The following is an 18,488-nucleotide window of genomic DNA, read 5'->3' on the forward strand; positions in this document are numbered from 1 at the left end:
GAAAATCAGAACTGAGAGAAGAGCTGTCACCTACAGTACACTGGCATCAAACAGTGGCTTGTTTGCTTATTTCTTCCTGTGAAAGGCTCATTGCATGGGTGGAAACTAGGGATGCACCGATCCGACTTTTTCAGTCCCAGTACCGATACCGATGCCAGGGCTTTGTGTATCTGTCGATACCCGATACAGATCCGATACTGTTGTTGAATTAATAATAAACTGTATACCTTTTCCACCTTATACCTTCCTTCCACCATGTGGAAGAGACTAAAGGCACCAGACTTTCCTAACATTACTTTCCTAACTAAGACAAAATAACGTAGATGTAATGTATTGAATTCTTATTTATTTGTTATTTAAAAAACAATTGTGCATTCAAATCGAAAATATAATACATAACAATAATGGGCCTTTATATAGGTTTATAATGGCTTATTCTACTGTCAGGAGTACATAGAATATCACAAAAACATTTTAATGTCATCATGTTTACTAAAAGCTTTGATTACTAAAGGGTTTGCTTGGCTCATCAACATTATACAATAACGTTATATGAAGGAGAATCCATGAACTAGTTACAGAATCTAAACTATTTTTTATTTATTTATCTATTTTAAGTAGTAAAATGAACTCAAATCGAATGAATACACATACAAACAACTTTAACATTGTTTCCCTTTCAAAACAAAATAGTTGTAAGCTAGTTGTATAAACACTACCTTGGCCACAGGTGAGTTAGGTTGTAGTGGGCGACTGAACGTAGCTCCGCTGTCAGCCTCCTTCGCTGTTTGAGTAATGTTAGTAGGTTGGCGGACGTATTTCAGCGAGGCTGAAAAATATATATCCAAATAGCACCTGTAATACCCAGTTCAGACCAAAGATTTGGTCTGAAGTTGAAACTTGAAACTTCTTGCAACGAGCCGGGCTGCAGCGTTCAGAAACCTGCCAGTCCGGTGACGAGACGATGCATCATCTCTATGACAACGCCTCTTGATGTTATGGTTTTTTTGTAGCTGGATGTATCATTTGTTATCATTTGCGTCTGTATATGGGCGTACTTATGTGGATAATGTTAGTGATAGTGAGATGCTTGCTACAGTTACATTTCTAGTGATGAATCGGCGAAAACACTTTGCGCCACTTGGCGCTCCCTCTCTTCAGTCACTCTCTATCGCTCTCCACCGTATAACGTTACCGTGCTTTCGGGCGCTCAAACAGCTGAGTCGCAGCAAAACCATCAGCTGATTTGAGTCGAGCTAACCCCTCAGTTACATTAGCTACAAGACACAGCAACAAAGCGGCAGGCTGCCATTCATTTTCAATGGGAGTGGTCTATTTTATGCAAATGCTGAGCGATGCGACAAAGCGACTGCCAATCGAGTGAAGGCAGCGTGAGGGCTTCGTGACGTATGTACGTTGGTTGCTCGAGTCGAAGAAAATCATTCAAGATGGCGGAAACGCTTATATATTACAGGATATGGTATTTCTGTATATATCTGATATGTTTGGCATTTTATCTCATATATTGTGTTACCCCTATCGAGAAATAAATACTTTTAAATCCAAAAACATCGTTCTTTTGACTTGACAATACCTCTGAAGTGACTTGTAAGACCTCTTGCAGATACTAGGCAATAGCATGCTACTATCGATAAACAAGCGTCGCCGTGTCAAACGTACACAGAAACAAATCGAACAAACTTCAGTTCCGCCAAGCTGTGAGAAAATGGAGGAAAAAATTATTTTAGTGGTGTCCACTTTCCCGGTCCTGTACAATCTAACCTTAGATTTGTACAGAGACATTAACATTAAATACGTATACCTATGGGTCTATCCACAAAGTAAACAGAGGGGACCTACTTGAAGGTAGCACCAGAGAATTTCTGATTACTTTTGCAAAGCAACCAGGAGTAGGCTAGGCACGCCCAGGAACGCCCATTAAGCGTGTGCGTGTTGCTGTCTTTTGTAGCTAATGTGACTGTAGGGTAAGACGTGCCGGTTCAGACCACTGAAACTTTTCCCTACAACGTTCTAAAACAGTTTCGTCTCGCTGCGAATCTTTGGTCTGAACTGGGCTTTAGTGAACACGATACAAGAAAGACCCAGCAGCGCTTCCACTCCATTGTCTGCAGTGGCTTTATTTGCTGTTCGGCATTCGTACCATTACAATCAATGAATACCTACAGGTATTAGGTATAGATTTATGGTTTATGGTTTATGGTTTTTATTGGTCTTATACATTTGTTTTCCTAACTTCCTGAAAATGCATCTGCGTGAACCTACCTTGAACCAATCCTCCTTTCCTGTGAAGCCTCTTTCTTATCTTTCTACTCTTATGTCATACTAGTAAATGGAGTGATTGTTAGAAAATGTATATATTATTGTGTGTCTCATTTAACCTTTAGAACACTGTGAACTGAACCCTGCTTCGTGTCGCTTTATTCTCCGAGATCTCATAACTGCTTTCAGAATCAACTCACAGAGGTAAAGCCAGTAGATGATAGGAAAACAATGATGAACGGATTTTGTCATAACAGGATGTGTCATAATAAATGGATGTAGTGGAATTATATTGGACCTTAGACTGAAATTCAAACGTCAACATTTGTATCAATGAGAGGAAAGATGTCCGATCAATATCGGGCTGCTAAGGTGCACAAATGTATTTTCAATTGATTTTCCCTTTCATTGATTCTAGTTCGGTGTCAGGTTGCTGGTGAAGTGAGTGAAGGGGATTTGAAACCGTAGTGTACTGTATGGTGGTTTTGTGATATTGCTTTTCCATTATAAAGGCTAGGACGTTTTGAAATGCATTAGTGAGGTCATCACATATGGAGCTGGGAGGGATTCAGTTTGTTGCTCAAGAACACTTCACCAGGGTGGCTGCTTGCTCACAACCCTACACCTGACAGCCTTCCTTTACACAGTGCTGGCAGAAGTACTCCGATCCTTTACTTAACTAAAAGTGGCAATACAAGATTGAAAATACTCCACTACAAGTAAAAGTCCTGCACTGAAAATATTACAAGTATACGTATTATTAGCAAAACAAACTTGAAGTATCAAAAGTCTTCATCATGCTGAAAAAATAAACCTTTTGTTGGGTTTTACTATTACTGATGCATTCAAGTGTAATTAACATTTCACCGTTGTAGCTGGTAGAGGTGGAGCAGATTTGAACTATTATATATATATGTATATACATATATATATATATATAGTTGGGTAATTTAATATATTTTATGTACAAAACATGATTTATTGTTGTCTTGTTTTATAAATTCATCATCTGTTTTGTATGTAAAATTTGGTAGAAAAGTGTCATTGACACAGTAGCCTATGATTTGTGCTCATGGTTAAAAGCATCAGGTAAGATCAGGCCAACATTGTTTAGATAGCACTCCTATATCTATCAACATGCCTTTTCCTTTACAACACTACGTTGTACTGTCCTTACTGTTTTTTCCACAGCTCTTGTATAATGTCAGTGCAATCTTGCCTGGCTGGTTTCACTTTCTGAGTTGCTATTTTTAGCAGCAGAAACTGTCCTTGGCCAACAACTCCATTTTTGAGTAACTATGCCCTGTCTGGAGGCCTATAGTTTAGCCCTGCCTTGGTCTCTGGGGAAAGAGGGAATGTGTATTTCAGTGTGTATATTCAAGTGTGTCATTTTGTGCATGCATGTGTGTAAAAGAGATTTAAAGCCTCTGTAATCAAAGCCAGAGAAAGTGCCTGCTTTCCCAGGCCCAGCTGACTCCACTCTGAACCACTACACCAGCACACTCACTGTTCTACAGTATCCTGCTTCTTAACAGGTCCGAGGCACTCAGTATGTGTGTGTACATCTGTGCATGTGGGTTTGGCGGGTAAATAAGTTGTCTGGATCATTGATGTTTTCTTGCAGTTAGTTACTAACTAGTTACTTACTTTTTGAACGGCTCTGGTTCCGGAAGTGGTTTTCCCCATTTAGTATCGCCATTGACGTTTCAGAAAATGTTTATATAAAGAATTTAAAGCCTGGAACCAAGCCAACCAGCATTAATATGATTTGTGAACATAAAGCATTTGATTTGGTGCAAAAGAACATTTTGAAAATGGCAAAAATGGTATAGGTACAAGACTGTGTGCAGAACCCATCATAGACTTGTTCGCAGGTGGGGTAAACATTTCCATGGTAACAGCGAGCTCCACCAATCAGAGACGTCACTGTTACGCTTCGGATTGTGGGTAGTGTAGTACTTCTCCATGACATCTAAAAAGAAAACTACAGGGGCAAAAACTTTTGTTTTAATTATCTCGTAGCTCATGGTCAGTCCACCTTGGATGGTTTAGACCTAATGGCTGATAATCAAAATCCTCAGGGAGAAAATAAATAGGATTTTCACCTCCGGAACCACACTGTTGACCTCATTCACATTAGGACTGGGCAATAGATTGATCTTATTATCGATATATGAGGCTAGATATCGTCTTAAATTTTGGACATCGTGATATGACACAAATGTTGTCTGTTCCTGGTTTCACAGGCTGCATTACAGTAAAGTGATGTCATTTTCTGAACTTACCAGACTTACTGGCTGCACATTATTTGCCTTTACCCATTTAGGTATTATATCCACATTACTGATGCTATCTAAAATCTCATGTCAATATTTTGTGAAAGCAGCAATTGTCAACCCTACGATATTGCCGCAATATCAATATCGATGTATTTGTTAAAAAATATTGTGATATTTGATTTTCTCCATATCGCATAGCTATAATTCACATCAGATTATCATGATCTCTGGGTTTGAGGATGGGCCCTTATTTGAATGCCCCCACCAAAGATGTCAGGGAAGGAAACAAATACTCTGGATTTGTGCTTGTGGCTGACGTTGAGGTGACCGTTGGTATTTGTGATGTGAAATACAGAACGTGCAGTGCATCGAACAGTGAATGGATGTGAGCTGAGCTGTATGTGAGAAAGAAGAGAAATCCTGTGCAGACAGAATATACAGAAAACTCATAGTATGCAGTTTTATGGCTTCTACACTTTAAAGTCAGTGCTATGGGCTGTCAAGTTGTTTGGATGGTTATTCCCATATGACAGGAAAGCAACACATCTCTCCCTTAGACCAAAATCTTTGAGAATAAAAGAGAGACAGAGAGGAAGGGAGGGAGCAAGACTAAGATAGAAGACTAAGACAGAGTAGACAGTTTAACATGATGTTATCCCTAAAACAACAATGCTCATACACACATAAAGTCAGATCTCCAATACAGTTTAATGTGAAGCTTCTGGCTTTGACCTTTTACCTCTTTCTTCTCTTCACTATGGTTATCATCCTGCTTTTCAGTTCTCTTCTTCCTACCACTCCCATAAGTATGGGTGATATGGAAAAATCATCTCATCGTATGTAAATTAGTCTTTTTTCCCAGATCAGTAAACATCTCTCTGACACAATGACAAGAAAAATGAAACATTATAGCATAAAGGTGCAAGGCAAAGGTACACTTTTTTGCAGGACTATTGCATTGGATTGCATTGCACTGTTGTTCACATTATTTTGTCTACCTCCTGTGGATCCATATCCCCCGTTGTCTTGTTTTGTGCTGTCAGTCCAGAACAGGTTTCTCAGCTGCTGCCAAGCAGACTTTTCACGAGAGAGATTCTATATTGTTGTAATTGTCTGTCTAGTTGTAGTTCAGTTTGAGCTCTCACTGGCTGGATGGATTTACCATTTCTGGTGATGTGATTTCTAATAGCACTTAAAGCCAACTGTGCTTCATCACTAGCAGTAGTGTCACAATGCTCCAAATCCACAATTTTATTTGACTTTCACATTTAAAGTCACGATTCGATTCAAAATTTAAACTTTTTCTTTTTCAGCAGTGACGGAAATGCCACAACAAGTGCCTCTAGAAGGTACTTTACAACAACAGTTTGAGTTTCTCAGTTTACAAGGTGCAACTGAATGCACCATGAATTTAATGAGGGGGACCTGAATGCACCATATAGTCCCGTCTGAGTCCACACGATATATCGTTGGTTGTCCATTTACATACCTCACACAGAAAGCAAAATGTTGCTGAGAGATCCCTGCCGACTTCAGGGTTTCAGGGTCATCCTTGACTCCGGCTACGGTTTCTGGAAAAGTGCAGCTGCAGGCTCCTGGTTAGCTAATGTGAAAAGCTACGCTGTGTGTGTGTGTTTTTGTTTTTCTTTGGACGTGTGCAAGCAGGCGGGGGTGGAGAGAGAAAAATATACAGGGGGAATCGCCAATCCTACTTTTGATTTCGATAATCGAAAGTTCATTTAGATCCATTTTCCAATTTAGTTTGATGTTATGTGTTATTTATTTCAGGCAATCTCTGTTATCATCAGTAAGACATGTACCATCCCTGGTTTAAAGTGTGAAAGGCCAATATCAGCTTATGACGAGAAAAATGTTTTACCACAATAAACATAACAGGATTTCTTTTGTGCTACCAGGACTAAATCAGTGAACCAATATCTCTTATATCTTCCTGGAATCCAAAACAAAATGAAAGAAAGTATTATCATTCTTAGAAGTACCTAATTACAGATTACATGCAGAAACAACTTGTGAGTGCTAATTACCGTAAAGGGTAATGTGAGTACTCTGAGGCACTAATAGTAGATAATTAGGGCTGAATAAGCTATAATCACTTCACAGTTTACAGTAGTTCAGTACGGAGACTGACTGGGCACGTCAGCTGTTATCAAAATTCAAAACAGCGGCAGCCACCTTTGTTGTAAACCAATTCAACCCAAGCGCTCTTTGGTGACGTGGTTGATTCCGTTACTGTTGATCATCTGTCCATCATCGTATAAAGCCCGCCCTGACAATTTGATTGGTCCGAACAGCTCTGGTTCGAAGTCCAGACCGAACTTCCCGACCTCAAATGTTGTGGCTAAGTTCGTCTGGCAACCAGGCTTTATGTTTTCTGTCATTCCACACATTAGACGACATCACCAAGAGAGAAATGTGAACGTTCCACTCACGGTCTGTTTTTCCTTAATGTGCGAAATCAACAAGTCACTATGTCATACTGTAAATCTTGTACATGTTCTGTCTATTTCGTGAAAGCAGCAGGCGATCCCCGTAATCTGAACATACAGTGTACTTAATTATTTTGCCCCATGAATGAAAATAGATTGGACAGATAAAGAGATTTGTTGTTGTTGTGTCCACACCACGTCATAGTGATTTATTACTGTAATGCTGTGTGCTGTTTGAGGCGACTGGGGACAGATCTGACTGGCTGTGGAAATCAGCCAGACTGGACCAGAACAGCGATTGTTCAGGTTCATCACAGCAGACACTTTCCAACGTGATGGGTCGCTGAGGACAGTTTCTGATAAACAGCAGCAGGGGTTTTTCTCAATAATTTGAATTAAATTATCAAAAACAAAGAAATGCTACTATTTTTCCTTCAAAATATTTGAAAAAAATGATGTACTAACTGGAAGGAGATTCAACAAAAATTCAACAGAAAAGGGTGAATAAGGGCAAACAGTAACACTCATTTTCAACATTGAGAATATTCAAAAATGGCACGTGAAATGTGTGAATGAAAAAGAAGCAAAAGTTCAAGGAAAGCAGCTAATTTGTGTTGTCACCTTTTTAGCCCTGAGAGCGTTTGTCAGTTTATCTGTCATTGGCAATCTTATCCTCCTGTCACCATAGCAACAGCAGTTGGGGTGGAGAGATGTGTTTTGACAGGAAGTAACCTCGCCATGACTTGTCATGGGTCCAGGGAGGGGGTCAGAGGTCAAAGCTGGCATGTTGTGTGGTTGTGTGTGTGTGTGTGTGTGTGTGTGCCAGTCCTGTTAAAGCTTGTGATATTTTCTGAATTTCAGTTCACAAAATATGTTGCTGAAAGAAGTATTCAGATCTCTACTTAAGTAAAACTACTAATATCACGCTATATAAATAGTCCAATACAAGTAAAAGCCATGCATTGAAACCCTTCAGTAAAAGTATGTAAATATTATTAGCAAAATGCACTTAAAGCATCAAAAGTAAAAGTACTCACTGTGCAGTAAAGTGTTCCCTGTCAACGTTTTCCTATTATATCTGATATTTCTGGATTAATTCATGATTAGATGTTTAAGGTTGTTCACTCCTTTATATACTGTTGGGTACTTTAATCTACAGCAATGCATCATATTCAATAAGATCATCATCGTGTCGCGTTGCTGTCGTGTCAGAACCCCCGTATCTCTAAAAAGTCAACCTCTCATGGTGTCAGAAAAGCAGCCCAGTTTTCAGCTTTGTGACAATGCAGCTTAAGAAGTGACAGACGTTTCTCGACACACAAGAAACACTTCAGCCTTCAGTTCATTGCAAAGATTCAAAATGGACATATCAAAGAGATACTGTACATGGGACAGGAAGGAGATGAACTAAAGCTGTCAGACAAATGTAGTGCAGTAAAATGTACAATATTTACCTCTAAGATGTAGTGGAGTAGAAGTATAAGGTAGAATAAAATGGAAATACTCCATTAAAGTACAAGTACCTCAAATGTGTACTTAATCACAGTAGTTGAATACATGTACTTAGTTAAATTCCAGCACCTACAAAATGCCCAGTTTGAGTTTGAGGTCAAACCAGGTTACATATACTGTTGAGTTAAGATCTGCACTTACATACCTTCTTTTAAAATGAATTCTAATACTTTTTAAAAAGTATGGTGTACTGGAGAAGAGTTGTGATAATCGTGATGCAATGTTTTACTGACATATAGGATAACATAGCCACAATACACAGTATACTGTATGGTTTGGGTGTATCTTTTAAGAGTCGTTGACTTGTTCCTACAGTGCTAGTTGCTGATAGAGCTCAACAGAGGGGACATTTGTTTTGAGCATACCCTGCCCTTATTCCTTGTGAAAACCTTTACTGCTCCTGCCTCTGATCTAAGCAGACAGCAGACAAGGAAACAGAATCGCCATGAGCTCATTTAAAATTGATGCACTGGCTGTAACAACACACAAGTCAACAGCTGTATGTCTTGTGAAGCTGTGTGTTGCAACAGGGTTCAGGTCAGCTGTGTAAACTGGACACATCACATTATTAGGTCACTGCCGACCATCATCCCTCACAATATTACTTGCTCACCACATTGTTAAGCTGCGTTATTGATTAATAAACCTAATGAGCCTTTACACTGTGACCACTCATTTTCTCTTCAATTACAATCCTTCCAAACGACGGCCTCTTGTGGCTTATTGCTTAAGTATAATGTTTCATGCTGTAATGCATTCCTCCAGCATGCGGTATTTGAGGTTTGCTGTGCAGGATTTAGTCTGGAATACACTGTTGTGTAGATGCTGTTGTTTTAGTGACGTGTGGCTTGTTTTGGCCGGGGTGACTGGCTGACTGGTTGTTTTGGAAATCGATCTTTGACTTGGTTTGGTAGTGAAAAGAGAATCTAGGCCTCATGTATTATTCTGCTTTATCTGGCGCTGCTACAGTACTACTGCAGTCTCCCTGCTGCGTCTGCCTGCCTTCCCCTCTTTAATCTGTCTCCTCATCATTCACCTCCTTCTTTGTCTCTCCCTGCCTGTCTTTCTTTTGGTCTAACCCTCTCCCATTTTATTGTTGCTGTGTCACCGCAGAGATGCTGGTGTCAGGGGAACAGATTGGCGCTTGCTGCAGACGTCTGTAACCTTGGCAACTGCAGCCTCACCTGCTCTGGCATTAACTCTCCCTCCTTGTTATGCCACCCGAGACACAAGAGCACCGTCATCCCCGACTCCATGTTCCTCCTCCAGCTCCTTATATCACCTACTACATCCTTTATCTCTTCCTCTTTCTGATAGTCTCTTCTTCCTTCCATTCCTCCTTTTCTCTTACACCTACTTTTCAACACTGCCTTATTGTCAGTATTCAATAGTTATGGTATCGGTCAGTGAGTGTATGTGTGGATAAAAATCCATCCACACACACACACACACACACACACACACACGTTTTACTATCTTTGTGGGGACCCATCATTGACATAATGCATTCCCTAGCCCCTTACCCTAACCTTAACCATCACAACTAAATGCCTAACCTTAACCCTTACCCTCACCCTAACCAGAACCTAATTCTAACCCTAATCCTAAAACCAAGTCTTAACCCTCAAACAGCCCTTTAAAGTTGTGGGGGCCAGCATTTTGGCCCCACAAAGCTGTCCGGACCCCACAAGTATGCTGTATTCCCGGTTTCTGGACTCCACGAATATAGTTAAACAAGAACACACACACACACACACACACACACACACAGATCTTCCCATTCCGATATCTGGGCCTGTGCCCCTGCATTGGTCATACAGTTTAGTGGACAACTGACTGCTCCTAGAGATCAGGGTCATTTGTGTGTGTGTGTGTGTGTGTGTGTGTGTGTGTGTGTGTGTGTGTGTGTGTGGGCACTCAATGCAATTACTGTATTTTGAGTCTGTTTGGTAATGCTTTTATTATGTGTGTTTTGACACTAAATATTAACATCTGCTAACGCAACAAGGCTCCTAGCTGATTACAACAATGTGTTACACAGCCTTGGAAGTACTCGATTCTGGTTGGTCAATCACAGCGGTCTGGTATTTTCTTTGCAACAAACCGTTGCTAATTATAACAGACCGTTGCTAATTATAACAGATCGTTCCAATGGACTGAGTTCTGATCATAGACTCTGAAGGACTATTTTTAAATTAATACAACCGTTTTTAAAATCGATATTTCTGCTTGTACGTAGCCCATAGCGCTGATCAGCAGATAACAAAGGGAGAGAGAGGGTGGCGGAAACGGAGACTGCTAACAGAGCTAATGGCAACAGTACAACTGAGCATTACCTGGCTTCTGCCGGAGAGCCGCGCTCATCAGCGCTAAAGTTAACTGTCCCGTCCAGGACGCAGGCAGGATAATGTAATGTGAGCCGGCCATTATTACGAATTAGAACCCCGACAGGGTGATGCAGGAGGTCTTGAATCAGCCTGAAGGGGTTCAAGTCTCAATACATTACATTATCCCATACATAATAGGTTCATCCCTCAATGCATGAATCACCCATACAAAACTGTAACGGAATCTTGTTCATTATTCGGAATGGCTTGTTGACGTGCTTGTCAAGGACATGTGGTCATACTGTATGCCTATTCATCTGAGAGAATGCATAAACATTTGGGTTTTTAAAGCTTGCAGCAAAAAGAGCAGATGCTGTCTTAGTTAATGAGAGCAGCAGACATGTGTTTGTTTTTGGAAGTGGGCTGTACTGATTGACTGAAATTTGGAGGAGCTGCTGCTCATTAAGGTAACAAGTACATGCTTTACGCTGACTCTGTCTCACTGCTTTGACATGTGTGCACACTGCTTGTGTTTATATGTAACTGTCTAGGTTATGTCCATTATTGGGCTAGACCAATAAATAAGCCAGCACGATACAGTATTAGCTTACTGCAGATACATGTACAAAGTATATCACTTTTGGTGTATATGTCGAAGAATAAATAACAAAAGGTTGCAGTACAGACATGCCAAACTAAGTTTGAAGCAATTTAGAAACAGTGTAACCAGTATATAGTTAGAATTTAATCCACAAGGTGAAATAAAAAATGTTCACTATGTTTATATTCACATTACACACACAGGGCTAAAATACATACATACACACACACACACACACACACACAGGCCCTATACACATGAATTAAATGGAGAGATGTCAGAGCAAGGGGGCTGCCCATGGGCAGGCAAAGTAGTTGGGGGTTGGTGCCTTGCTCAAGGGCACCTGAGCAGTGCCCTGGAGGTGAACTGGCACCTACCCAGCTCAGCCACACTCCATACTTGGCCCAAAGGGGGACTTGAACCTGTGACCCTCTGGTTTTTAATCCAGGTCCCCATTGACTGACCTACTGCCGTCAAACGGAGATCACTGACAACCTGATCTTCCAACTGTAGGAGTTTCTACTTAGTTTGTAAAGAAAAACAAAACAAAAACGAATATAAGTGATCCATGTCTAGATTGTTTTTTTATGTACTTAAGTTTCAAAAAAGGGTTAGGGGTTAGGGTTCCAGTATTGGTCAGGTATTACAGTAGTCCACAAATTGGTGGTGACAGGTCTGCAGATGTCAAGAATCTTCATGAAAAAAAGTACTTGAAAAGGTTCTGCTGTGTCTTTGCACACATGGGCAGATGTCACATTTGGACGATGCCTTGGGAGCACATTAGCCTTCCGTCAGAAAAATGTCCAGAGTGCAGAGCAAAGTCTTGAGTGTAAAAGAGCAATGCTGCGGTCCATAGTCTGGTAGTGTAATATTGTAGAAACAGAGTAGGCCTATGACACACTGCTCCAATAATGATTTCCATTTTCAAACACAATTTCCAAATCACTTTTTCTATTGGTTGACTGGGCAATTTCACAATTTAATGTGAACACTGAGCCAGAGGCTTGTGTTTAAATGAGAAGCACATTGAAACTGTCAGTCATACAGGGTTTAACCAAAGTAAATAGAAGACACAGTGAATATTTAGAGACTGGTTCTATAGGGGGACCACCATAACGTTAGTGTAACAGCGTAACAAAGCAAACTGTATTATCTGCCATTTATGTTAACATGACTAAAAGCCTCAACATCTGTGTGTGTGTGTGTGTGTGTGTAACATATTGTCCAACATATTGTCAACATATTTTATTGCAGACATCGCATCACCCTGTCTGGATTCTAATTCGTGATAATGACCGGCTCCCTCTACCATTATCCCACTTATTACACGGTACTCATACAGAGGTTACCCGTTGATAACGCCTGCGTGTCGGTCGGGACAGTTAACTTTACCGCTGATAAGCATGGCTCTCCAGCAGAAGCCAGGTGACCCCGGTTAGTGAGCTAACCATGAAGCTAACTAATGCTCTGTTTGCACTGTTGCCATTAGCTCTGTTAGCGGTCCGCATTTTCCCCACCCTCTCTCCTCTCTCTCCCTTTGGGATCAGCACTATTAGCTCCGTATGAGCACGAATATTGATATAAAAACAATATTGATTTGAAAATGGCCCGCCATATTCTATGATCAAAACTCTGTCCATGGCAATGGTCTGTTATACTTAGCAGTGGTCTGTTATACAAAGCAACGATCTGTTATACTCACTTGCATGATTGACCATTCAGAATCAAGTATTCAACAAGGCTGTGTAAGTTTTTTCCAATAATGACCGGCTCACTCTACATTATCTCTTACATAAAGTTAAAGTTTGAGTAATAAGAATAGTGTGTGTGTGTGTGTGTGTGTGTGTGCGCGTGTGTCTGTCTACATGTGTGTCCCCGTGTGTGTCAATCTAATTGTGAGCTGTCCCAGTAGATCTAATCTAGAAAACATGACTATGTTTAACTTTTTCCCATCACTTGGTGAGACATAAAAAAGAGGACTAGACACACTACACATACACACACATACACACACACACACACACACACACACACAAACATGCATATTCATGCTGGATACATTTTGGCCAAATGGGCGTCTGGTCATCACTACCGTTCACTTTTGCAGTGGCATGTTTGCTTGCATTGCACAGCAAATGGAAAGACAGAGGCTGACGAATCCCTCTGCAAGATTATAGATAATAGTTGCCATGGAGATGCACGGGTGAGAAGGCCACAGATGCCCCAGGCAAAGACACAGAGAGAGAGAGAGAGAGAGAGAGAGAGAGAGAGAGAGAGAGAGAGAGAGAGAGAGCATGTTATCATTAGAGTGTAGACTGTTTACAGAGACTCATTGATATTCTCTGGGAAAGCAACAGTATACAACAGCATATCTGTATGTTTGTAAGTGTAACTGTTATCATAAAGGAACTGTAATCGCTCCAGGATATTAACAAGCTGAGGTGTGGCTGGTGGTCTCTGGGCAGTCCTGCTTCCGTGCTGAAGGGACAGAGTGTTTGAAGAGTATTAGTTTGATGGTAAAATCTCTCCAAAAGCTTTTAACTTTTAAAATAAAATAAAAAAAACGGCTATTTGGAATGTTTCTTGTACATCTAGATACTATTTAGTAATCCACAGTTGAATGGCTGCTAGCTGCATAACAGTCTCATTGTACATGTACTATAATACAACTGTTAAAATGTGTGAGAGTGTGTGTGTGTGTGTGTGTGTGTGTGTGTGTGTGTGTGTGTTGGTTTATGTGTTCCTGTTCCCACTCTCTCTGCTCTAAGCCCTCTTCCGGTTTTCACAGTAAGGTTAGTTTGTGTGTGTGTTCGTGCATGCGCGTGTGTGTGTGTGTGTGTGTGTGTGTGTGTGTGTGTGTGTGTGTGTGTGTGTGTGTGTGTGTGGTATTCCCTCTCTGTCCTTCAGTCTCTTTCTTGCAGTGAAGTTCAGACATTTGTTTTCAAAGCAATAGACAATTTGACCGTAGCAACAAACACTCTGATTTTCACCCTAGCAACGGGCCAAGATCTGCGCTGTCATGGAAACCGTAACAAACCTGTCAGTTGCTAGGTAACGAGGAATAATTGTTACTTTACTTTGCCAGACTAAGACTTAAGACTAGACTCTGACTAAATATGATCAAATCTGTTCATGATTATTGACACTGTACTTCTTTTGATTTGACCAAATGTAATGCTTAACTACCTCATAGTACATTTGATTCATCACCAACAGGGTTTTACAAAATCATACATTATACTACATCTCTGAAACAATGGTACAAGAGTTTTTAGTACCTTGGCTGGGTTTTGTCTGTCTTCACTCTGTTTTCTTTTTCTTTTTTTCGGAGAGATGCTTCTTGCTAATAGTTATTACAACCTCATTGGCTTACAGTATGTGAACCACTAGTCTCACATTGCCAGACCTATGTACCCGCTCTGTGGAGTCTGGCTCCACCACATATACATTCTGGTATAGGAGAAAAAAAATGTCTTTAAACCAATCACAATCGTCCTGGGCGGCGCTAAGCTCCGGACGCAGCGATGGTGGCTCTGCTAAATAGTCTGGGGAAGGAAGTTGCTTTGGTGGAACATTTGCACCCCGCAAAAGAAAACTCTGCATACGACTGTTCACACAATACAGTAACGTGAGCTATTTAAATTAGCTGGATACAGGGGCGTCGGACTGGGGGGAAAAAGGGGACTGAGTAGCCAGGGCCCTCATGTGAGGAGGGCCCAAAAAGATGCCAGAATGAATAGCTGTGGATGCAGGGAGGGGCCCATAGAAAATGCCTTTCTACAGGGCCCAGAATGTTGTGCTACGCCCCTGGGTGGATAGATGGTTAAATGTAATTGGTTCTTACCAGTGTATCTCTGTGTGTACTTCGTCCACAGCAATCCCACCAATCAGTCCCAAAATATCCCAGTTAGAGAGTGAATGCCATAAACATATTCTTTGTAAATCTTTACAATTATTTCCCGAAAGAACCAAGCAGGCCTGCCTTATCGCACAATCCAAATTTTCTTCAAAACTTTTCAGCGTGTAGCTTGCTAGCATGAGGTTTGTTGTTGTTGTTTCCCGAAGCGAACAATGTTTGACCACGGCAACACACAGAGAGCAGTAGGTGAGGGATGTCAGGCAATTATCCTGGAAATATACTTCCGTTGATCCAGTCAACCACTAACCCTCATTGACATACAGTAAAACAGTATTGAGTCAACATAAAAAAATGCATTTTTAACTAGTTTTGGTAACATAACATATACAACAAGCCAGGTCCGAACCATTGCTAGGCCTCGTTTAGTTCAAATAAGGTGATGAAACATTTTGATTTGCATTGGAAGCAAATGAACACTGACTTACACACACACACACACACACACACACACACACACAGTAGCTGTATTCCAGATGTGAGTAGTGTGTGTTTTGTGACGTTGTTGATCTCCTGTGGAGTCTGAGAGGCATGGTAATAACAGGCAAACAGGAAGAGGACCATCATAAATGTAGAGATCAAACACACAGACACACACACACACACACACACACACACACACTTGGCTGTAACTCAAGTCCCATGTTACTCTCGCCAGCAGTGAACTCATTAAAATGTGCAATGCGACCCCTTTCGTCTTCATGCTCTCTCATCTTTCCTCTCTCTCTTCCTCTCCCATTCCTTTCCCAATATTCCTTTTTCCTTCGATACAAAATATCACTTTCTCTCTTCATTAGTTTTGACTTTTCTTCACTCTCTACCCACAGCAGTTTTAATATCTACTTATTGATTTGGGATTGGATCACACTGTCAACACACAGTTCAAAATACTGCTTCAATTGTACAACTGATCGGCATGCATGGTGTAAACTGTGTGTGTGTGTGTGTGTGTGCGCGCGCGCGTGGGGAGGGTGGTTCTGCTTTAATGAATGGTTGCCGGGTAGAACAGGAGGCGTGAGGGAGGAATTTGTTAATTATGAATGGAGCACTTCTCTCTGGATGTGAACAACACAGTGCAAGTGTTCTCTGTGTGTGTGTGTGTGTGTGTGTGTGTGTGTGTGTGTGTGTGTGTGTGTGTGTGTTTTGGCATTTGTAAGTGTCGGTATGTGGTAACATATGTGAGTATTTGATTGTTTTATTCAAAAGGCTTCTGGTCTGAATCTACATACTGGCTGGTGAGGAAATGAAATTAAGATGCTCAGGAGCAAGGCATTATGGATGATCAGACCAAGGCCAGCATGGGGACACACATGCGTAAAGTACAACCAGAAGAAATCTCACTTTAGAGCTGAGTATTACAAAAATCTAACGTAGGAGATAATGCAATTTTAACATCTGCATATGAACTGCTTCATGGTAGTTAATGTTTAAATGTAAAACAGTAGGTTAAGTTCTATCCTTGAAAAAAAAAAAATCATTTTACATTCAAAAAAAGCTCTTTTTTCTAGTAATTACACTATTTTCATCAATTATATACACCATGTGCTCAACCCAGTATCCTAAGGAATACCAATGTTCAGTGCTGGAAGTAGTCTGCCTTTTATGTAGCGAAGCAGACAGGCAGGTGTAGAGGTCGTGGTCGTGGATTGGCATGTAGCGCGTCTGACTTCGTGCAGGAAACTGGAGTTTTGTGTTCCACCATTGACGAGTTAAAAAAAAAAAAAATGAACTCAGTAACTGTGTTTGCAATTTGAAACTTGAACATTGTCAGACAAGTTAAGAGTACATAAAGAATGTTGGCGGCTAAGTTAAACAACAGAGCTGCTTGATTCATTTCCTTAACAATATGGTCACTGCACATGTTGGTGTAACCGAAAAAGTTATATCATATTCATTCAGAAATTATTGATTGAAGTTTCCCATCCCCCTAATCTGTTCAAATACAAATATGGATGGAAATATTAATCTGGTGCATAACCATTTAGAATAACAACCTTCCTCCTCCTGCACTCCCTGCATTTAACTGTGTAAGCCTGTATAAGCCCTGATGATAAATAATGTCTCTCGAGGAAATCCCATTTGGCTGCTGTTTAATCTGAATTTTCCAGTGTGTACATTTCAATGGCAGCAGTGATTATGGTATTCTCAGGGCACCAACTACTATATAAGCCAAACCTCTGCTGGAAAGTCTGTAGATAGCATGAGAGTGAAGTTTTACTTTCACCTGTACAGAGCTAAGCGCCTTGTTTGGAAGTTAGTAGTGTCTGCCATCAGTTAAACTGACTTTAACTCCAGGGTCAGCGTTTTCCACATGGACCTACTCTGCCTTAAAATAGACTGGTGTTTACAGTTGCAGGTTAGCTGCTCACGAAACTGGGTCCCTGAGCGCTTGGCTCTCACACAAACACACACTCACAAGACACTTTATTTAGACGAAGCCGCGTGTGTGTGTGGTATCTACGAGCGGTAGATCAGGCTCTTGTCTAAATATTGGCTGAATGTAAAAGGGTACAAAAGCTTGGTAGTCGTTCATCTGTTTGAAGAATACAATGCTTTTACCACCATTTACATTACACAGCACGCTAATAGCTGTAATCTAAATATTGATCACAGCTTTGTGTGTTTTTTTGTGGAACAGAAACCTTCAGTTGTAAATGTGCAATGGGAATCTTATAGCATATGTATATATATATATATATATATATATATGAACCTGGATGTTTTGTGTTTTCAGGGGCAACCAGAGATATCGGTTCAGCTCTGACCAGGATGTGCATGAGGCATCGCAGCATTGAGGCCAAACTTCGCCAGTTCACCAAGTAAGATACATGTCTTTCCTTCCTTTCCTTCTCACCATTTCTGTCCTTCTTAACCTCCTTCCTTTGCTTCCTTTCCTTCCTTTGTTGAGCTCACTCTGTAGCCCATCAGGATCTTTCATATGTTTTCATCTAAAGCTGACCTTGGTTTAGTGCTTGGTGAGGTTGCCAGCTTGTCAGTTGTATGGATTCCATTAGGAACATTGCTCTGTCTGTACATATTGAAATGACATGAAATTGGCACACAACACAGACCACTCTGGAACTTTCACCCAGTGTGTTTTCAACCATTGTTTTGGCTTTTCCTTCA

The 18,488-nt window shown here is 40.7% G+C and overlaps 1 protein-coding gene across 2 annotated transcripts in view; it reads left to right on the top strand.

Moving 5' to 3' along the window:
• Positions 1-18,488, top strand: part of mtss1lb (MTSS I-BAR domain containing 2b) — a 99,348-nt gene that overhangs the window by 49,214 nt on the left and 31,646 nt on the right. For both annotated transcript variants that reach the window (XM_078249096.1, XM_078249184.1), the window contains exon 4: positions 18,097-18,181. In XM_078249096.1, the coding sequence (XP_078105222.1) occupies positions 18,097-18,181 (85 nt within the window). The remainder of the gene's footprint in view (positions 1-18,096; positions 18,182-18,488) is intronic.

This window comes from Sander vitreus, chromosome 1, assembly GCF_031162955.1.
Source record: "Sander vitreus isolate 19-12246 chromosome 1, sanVit1, whole genome shotgun sequence".
NCBI lineage: Eukaryota > Metazoa > Chordata > Actinopteri > Perciformes > Percidae > Sander > Sander vitreus.